We start from the raw sequence: 7,528 nt of genomic DNA, 5'->3' as shown, positions 1-7,528 counted from the left end.
AGAGGAAGTACGATATCAAGTTGAATCCAGCTACCTACACTTTCAGAGTTACTGGCGGCAAGTTACTCGGTTTCCTCTTTTCCGAACATGGGATCGATGTCAACCCTGAGAAGATTAGCACCATCGTCCGAATGAAAATCCCTGTGCGTTTGCACAATGTCCAGAGGCTCACAGTCTGCCTGGCGGCGTTGAGTCGGTTCATTTCTCGTCTCGGTGAGAATGCATTTCCCCTATACCGACTTATGAAGAAGTCCGATGTGTTCGAGTGGAATGACGAGGCAGAAGAAATGTTTGTCGAGCTAAAAGCCCTGCTTTCCACCCAGCCGGTGCTTGCTGCTCCGCACATCAAAGAACCCCTTCTCTTATACATCACAGCTACTAATCAAGTCATCAGCACAACTCTGACTGTCGATCGAGAAGAGGAAGGCAAAGCTTACAAAGTACAACGTCCAGTCTACTACATTTTTGAAGTACTGACCCCTTCGAAGCAAAGGTACCCTCATTACCAGAAGTTCCTCTATGGAATATATTTATCAGCGAAGAAGGTGGCACACTACTTTCAAGATCATTCGGTATCAGTCGTCAATGATGCTCCATTCTCGGAGATACTTAACAATCGGGACGCATCTAGTCACGTGGCCAGATGGGCCATCGAGCTCTTATACTTTGACATCAAGTTCTAAGCCAACAAAGCTATCAAGTCTCAAGCACTTGCACATTTCACGGTCGAGTGGGTGGAGCAACAGCAGCCAACTCAAGTTCACTCGGCACATTGGACCATGTTCTTTGATGGCTCTAAAATGTTGAATGGCTCAAAAGGCGACAAGTTCAACTATGTTCTCCATATTCACTTTGATTCCTCCAACAACGAGGCTAAATATGAAGCGCTCCTCTACGGGTTGCCTATGGCCATCTCACTCAGCGTCCGGTGCCTGATGGTATACGGCGACTCGGATTTGGTGGTCAATCAAGTGATGAAGGAATGGGATGTCAGAAACCCCGCCATGACTGGGTATTGCCATGCGTAAGGAAGCTTGAGAAGAAGTTCGAAGGTATGGAACTCCATCATGTACCCCGATTGAAAAATCAAGCAGCTCACGAGCTAGCCAAGATTGGGTCCACTCGGAAACCTGTCCCTAGCAACGTGTTCCTGGAACACTTACATACTCCTTGGTGCAAGAGGATCCTTTCACTGAAGAGCCCCCACGATCAATAAGCACATCCAATCCGACTGAGATTGATGTTCCAGTAGTCCTTGATTTAGTCATGGAAATTCTAGTGATCACGCCCGATTGGACAGTACCATACATTGCATACATTCTGAGGCAAGAACTCCCTAAAGTTGAAGTTGAAGCTAAGCAGATTTTTCGCGGATCAAAGGCTTTTACTGTGATGGGAGAGATCAACTTTACAAAGAAAGTGTTACTGACATAGCTGAACGGTGCATCTCCCCTGAGGAGGGTCGACTGATCCTCGAGGAAATCCACTCTGTGGTCATCATGCGTCCTCTCAGACTATTGTTGCCAAAGCATACCGAGCTAGATTCTTCTCTCCGTGTGCTAACGAGATGGCTAAAGATGTCGTTGATCACTGCAAAGGCTGTCAGTTCTACTCTAACTTGTCTCACAAGCCTGCATCTGCTTTGAAGACTATCCCACTCGTCTGGACGTTTGTTGTTTGGGGTTTGGATATGGTCGACCCTTTTCAAACAGGCCAGAGTGGATTCACACACCTACTTGTTGCAGTCGGTAAGTTCACTAAATGGATCGAAGCCAAACCTATAAAGAAGCTGGACTCACGCACCGCCATAAATTTTATGAAGGAAATAACATTCTGGTACGGAGTACCTCACATCATCATCACGGACAATGGTTCTAACTTCAACTCGAAAGAGTTCAGACACTTTTGCTCTGCTCAAGGCACCCGGGTGGATTGTGCATCCGTCGCACACCCCCAAACCAATGGACAAGATAAGCGGGTGAATGGCATTATCCTTCATGGTTTGAAGCCTCGACTCATGCGAGACTTGGAACATGCAGCTGGGGCTCGGGTATCTGAATTACCGTCTGTTATGTGGGGCTTGAGGACAACTCCCAACCGGTCAACTAAACGCACACCCTTCTTCTTGGTGTATGAAGCTGAAGCTGTCTTACCGAGTGATCTTCTTCACAATTCTCCCCGTGTGGATCTATATTCTAAGGCTGAGCCTGAACAGGCGCGATAGGATGGAGTAGATCTCCTGGACGAAGAGCTTGAACTGGCCTTGATTTGGTCGACAATATACCAATAGGATCTACGACGCTTCCATGCGAGGCATGTGAGGAGACGGACGTTCCACGAAGGCGATCTGGTCCTCCGAGTGGATCAACATCGACCTCACAAGCTTGCCCCCGCATGGGAAGGACCTTTCGTTGTCACCAAAGTAATGAACAATGGAGCCTATCACCTTTAAAACCTCAAGAACAGAAACAACAAACCGCGCCTTGGAATGCAGACCTACTCTGATACTTTTATGCTTGACAACCGATTGGTTTGATGTAATAAGAGAGTTTCTAAACAATGTTGCTTGTCAAAGTCATGATTCCTATAGTTTTTTTTATTACGATCGTGCAATTTCACATTCAAGATATGCTCCAAGTGACGAGCAATCTTCTCACTCGGGGGCTTAGCTGCGAGCATGTTTTTGCCTAAGTTAAAAACATCTCCGAGTGAACAACAACATATTCACTCGGATGCTTAGCCGTGAACCAGACTTCGCCTAAGTACAAAACTCACTCCGAGTGACGAGCAATCCTCTCACTCGGGGCTTAGCTGTGAACCAGTCTTTGCGTAAGTACAAAACTCACTCCCAGTGACGAGCAATCCTATCACTCGGGGGCTTAGCTCCGAACCCGTCTTCGCCTAAGTGTAAAACGCACTCTGAGTGATGAGAAATCCTCTCACTTGGGGGCTTAGGTGCGAACATGCTTTCGCCTAAGTTGAAAACCTCTCCGAGTGAATAGCAACCTATTCACTCAGATGCTTAGCCGCGAACCAGTCTATGCCTAAGTATAAAACTCACCCCGAATGACGAGCAATCCTGTCACCCGGGGGCTTAGCCGTGAACCAGTCTTCACCTAAGTATAAGGCTCACTCTGAGTGACGAACAATCCTCTCACTCGGGGGCTTAGCTACGAACATATTTTCACCTAAGTTAAAACACCTCTCCGAGTGAATAGCAACATATTTACTCAGATGCTTACCAGCGAACCAGTCTTCGCCTAAGTATAGAACTCACTCCGAGTGACGAGCAATCCTCTCACTCGGGGGCTTAGCTGCGTACATGCTTTCGCCTAAGCTAAAAACCTCTCTGAGTGAATAGCAACCTATTCACTCAGATGCTTAGCCGCGAACCAGTCTTTGCCTAAGTATAAGATTCACTCCAAGTGACGAGCAATCATCTCACTCGGGGGGCTTAACTGCGAACACGTTCTTGCCTAAGTTAAAAAACCCTCCGAGTGAATAGCAATCATTTCACTCGAGGACTTAGCTGCGAACCAGCCTTCGCCTAAGTATAAAATTCGCTACGAGTGACGAGCAATCCTCTCACTCGGAGGCTTAGCTGCGAACCAGTCTTCGCCTAAGTTAAGAAAGCCCGTCGAGTGAATAGCAACCTATTCACTCAGAGACTTAACTGTGAATCAGATTTCACTTAAGTAAGGGATTTTTCCGAATATCAAGAACATTCAAAAACCAAACAAACTCAGCCAAATGTAGATAAACTCAAAGATATTCAACACGGATGAAAGTCGTCTATACGGACGAGAGTACTCGGGTTTAACACCCGAACGAAGTTTTAACGGATACATTAACACTCGACTTTCCGAGGCGAATAAAAGTTTGTCTGCAATCGAAGTTTCTTTTTATGGCTCACCAGGACTCGTAGGCTCAATAAGGTGTCGAGGTCGATCCCATCAGCAATGGGAGTGGCCACGTCTATGAAGGTCCACATGAAGTCCTCAAATAGGAGCTTCTTCGTATTGGCCACCTGGAGCGCCTTCAGCTTATCTTCCCTAGCGTCCTTGCAATGGACTCGAATGAGCGAGAGAGTCACATCAGCTCTGCGACATGCAACGGACTTCTTCCACGCCTGCACTCTGTTGGGAATCTGGTCCAAGCGGCTCATTATTGCCTCCAGATCAGTCTGGAGGGTGTCTTCAGGCCACAGCTCCTTGTCGATCTTCCCCAGCGTGGTTCGCAGTCGGGCAACGTACCCTTGAACCTTTGAAAGACGAGCATTGAGGCGAAACATATTCATGGACACAACATCATAAACAGGTGACTTGATAGGGTCCAAATACGGCTCCACTTCTTCAGTCTCCTTATCAAAATCCTGGCAGAATTCTGTGTGAAGGAAAAATGAAAAGTCAGTCACAATTCATTCGAAAAAGTCTGAAGAGATTCACTCGGTGAAAGAGCCATACCATTAAGCGTGCCGAGCATGTTGCTCATGAAGTCCCCTAGATACTTCTCCATGGCGTTTCCTCTTTTGGCCATGTGCTCAAGCTTTTTGGCCCACTCGGTTCGTTCTTTCTTTAGTTTGGCGTTCTCTTCTTCTATCTATCCAACTGCCAAGAGCTTCTCCTCAACGGCCTCAAATTTCTCCTTAGCCTCTGTGAGGGCCTTATCCTTATCCGTGAGAGCCTTCTTCAAGACGTTCAGGTCATTGGTTGTCACTTCCAGATCCAGCTGAAGATGGTTCTTCTCTGATTCCAAGTTGGCATACTTGACTCCAATCTCACAGGTTTTCTGAAAACATCAAGGAAATAGTTCAGTCGGCACTAATATTTTTCCACTCCCGAGTGGAGAAGTGTAGTTAAGTTGACCGAATGGCGGCCCACCGCCCCCACCCACACTGGTGGAGATACCAAAAAAAACATATTCACTCTACACACAGATTGGCGCAAGTACTCTAAGTACGAAAAAGGACCCTGCGTCCAAGTTCTTAAGACTATTGCCCTTTGTAAACGATCGACAATAGTCTCGGGGACTACACCCAGTGGGTGCACTCAGCGTTCCCCCACTGGGTACAAAACTACTCGACCAGGTCCGGCCTGGCCGAGTCAAGAAAAAAAGAGTGTGTCTTCCAATCAGACCCCTGCCGATGCAAGCACTCAATAGCGTTCTCGGGGACTACACCTAGTGGGTGCACTCAGCGTGCCCCCACTGGATACAAAACCACTCGACCAGGTCCAGCCTGGCCGGGTCAAAAAAAGAGAAGAGTATGTCTTCCAATCAGACCCCTGTCGATGCAAGCACTCGACAGCGGTCTTGGGGACTACACCCAGTGGGTTTACTCAGTGTGACCCAAGTGGATCAAAAACAAGCAACTATACAACGCAAGAAAACACCCACTGGGTGCAAAGTCAAGATTGACAAGATTCAGTCAGAAATAAACTTACAATTGCACTTACTCGGACGTTAGCTTGAAGCACCGAGCTGGCATCGTATGCCAACTTGCTAGCCTCATATGCCACCTTGATCTGCAGCATCATCTGTTCGGCCTGAATCATGGCGTCTTTGGCAACTCCAGTATGGTCCTCCGGGACACGATGCGGAGGATATGCAAGCATCAAAGGAGTTGGCATTGCAGCAGAGGTAACAGGAGTTATCGGAAGAGGCGTAGTCGGCACTATAGTCACAACAACTGAACTGGCTGGAGAAGTTGTAGTCACAACAATCGAACCGGTTGGAGGAGCACTCGTCACCAGAGTTTCAGGCATGGTTTTAGCTAATTCAGCAGTCGTCCGCCGCAGTTCTTCATCGTCCTCCAAGTGGATGACTTTTGTAGCTTTCAATCGACAATGTCAGTTAGTCCAATCGACGAATGATATCCAGAAAGCAGAAGAAAATGAAGACTTGTCATACCTCGTTGGGAGGTGGCCATATCCGTAGTGTCTTGTTCCATGGGATCTTCATCTCCACGAGGCGACGTCACTGAGGTAGCAGCTCTGGCAAGCAAATTCCACTCGCACATCAAAGGCATCAAATTTCACAATGACAAAAGAAAGAAAGAGATAAACACTCACATTGAAGCGACTGGCACAACAATCCTCATTCATGGCAGAGCCTTCCGAGGCTTGGGAACGTGAGGTTTGGGTTGTTTGGCGGCTTTTTCTGCCGACTCAGTTGCGGCAGCTTGGTCATGCTTCACATTTCTAGTGCGTGACACTAAGGACTTGCTTGGGGTAGTCGTCAGATCATGGTGATGCTTGGGTCGAGACTCGGTGCGCGGAGGAGTCTGGATCTCTTCCTCACTCTCCTCCGAGTCGTCTTTGCTCCCCTCGCTGTCGTCAGCATAGTCGTTGTCGACCTTGCCACCTTTGCTTTCCCCACTGACGTCAAGCTGATCCTCGTTCGGCACGGCTGAATGCATGTTTGTCCACTCCTACAAGATGAAAAAATAGGAAAGTCAGTCAGCCGAAGATTCAATCACTCGACAAGGATATGAAAGTAATCGGCAAGGAAATAACTCACCATGTTCCGTGGCTTGTTTTTAGCAGAGAAAGGCAAGACACGCTTGGCTCCTAATGGATTGTCGCAGACTCCATTGATGTCTTTAAGCCACTGAGCCATTATTTCTTCAGAAACCTCCTCTGGGTCCGACCGAGTAGAATCCTCAGGGCCTGACTAATGCCACGTTGCATGATCCCTCGCGTGAATAGGCTGAATACGTAGACTGAGCGCATCAGCCTCGTCTTTCCTTTCGTGATGTCAGCGGCGGCGGAAGCAGATCAAAGAAGCACCTGCGGGGCGGAGACGGAGAGGAAACTGAGGAGAATCAAGAGAAGGCACTGCTCCAACCCTAGGGTCAGCCGAATTTATAACCGCCCGAGTGAGTCGCTGACTGGTGGACCCGCCGGATCTCTGTCTATCTCTATAACAGAGGAGGCGCGGTACGTGGCGATAAGGGTGGCGCAATAATCGAGGCATCGTTACCCCACTTGCCCTGGTAGTTGCGTCATCACCGTGTAGCGTGCGCTAACCAAAATTTCGAATCCTGTGAAATCCGGACCTGACAAAGTGATCTGTCACATCTCAAGATCGTGAGAGTCACTCGGATCATGTCGGTGTTTACTCACAACATAAGCCATGGGTAGGCTAAAGATGGTGGGAACCGAAGTGGCACCGGAGGGCGCTGGGAACGAGGATGGTACAAGCATGAAACGCATGATGTACCCAAGTTCAGGGCTCTCCGTAGAGATAACACACGTAATCCTTCCGTAGTGTATTATGTATTAATGGGACTACAAAGTGCTCCTGGAGCTGTATTGTGGAGGAGGAAGAAGGAGCTGCCGGCTCGCGTCTGCCTCTCCTAAGTGGTGTGTGTGTGTGTGTGTTGAGTTGACCGACCCTTTGCATAGAGGGGGACGGGGGGTTTTATAGACGAACCCACCGACCTACAATATGGATAAAAGTACTAGAGTGGAACTCGGTTGGCAGCATCGCCGGCTGGCCAGTGGGGTCACAAGGGTCTTGTCTTGTCACT

At 48.3% G+C, this 7,528-nt stretch overlaps 1 protein-coding gene across 1 annotated transcript; it reads right to left on the bottom strand.

Moving 5' to 3' along the window:
- Positions 1-3,753: 3,753 nt before the first annotated feature.
- Positions 3,754-5,838, bottom strand: LOC123399205. Its single transcript, XM_045093635.1, has 3 exons — positions 5,454-5,838; positions 4,464-4,788; positions 3,754-4,383 (listed from the first exon to the last, which is right to left on the bottom strand). The coding sequence occupies exons 2-3, from the start codon at positions 4,534-4,536 to the stop codon at positions 3,848-3,850; spliced, it is 609 nt and encodes a 202-aa protein (XP_044949570.1). The 5' UTR covers positions 4,537-4,788; positions 5,454-5,838; the 3' UTR covers positions 3,754-3,847.
- Positions 5,839-7,528: the final 1,690 nt, after the last annotated feature.

The sequence above is a fragment of the Hordeum vulgare genome, chromosome 5H, assembly GCF_904849725.1.
Source record: "Hordeum vulgare subsp. vulgare chromosome 5H, MorexV3_pseudomolecules_assembly, whole genome shotgun sequence".
Classification (NCBI taxonomy): Eukaryota; Viridiplantae; Streptophyta; class Magnoliopsida; order Poales; family Poaceae; genus Hordeum; species Hordeum vulgare.
The sequence above is the reverse complement of the archived record's forward strand: the minus strand, read 5'-3'. Positions and strand labels throughout refer to the sequence as shown.

Bases quoted from the DNA above. Each gene is read 5' to 3' on its own strand.
- LOC123399205 (XM_045093635.1), bottom strand. From the start codon at position 4,536: ATGGCCAAAAGAGGAAACGCCATGGAGAAGTATCTAGGGGACTTCATG. The intron at 4,384-4,463 runs GTATGGCTCTTT...TCCTTCACACAG, and splicing joins CATGCTCGGCACGCTTAATG to AATTCTGCCAGGATTTTGAT.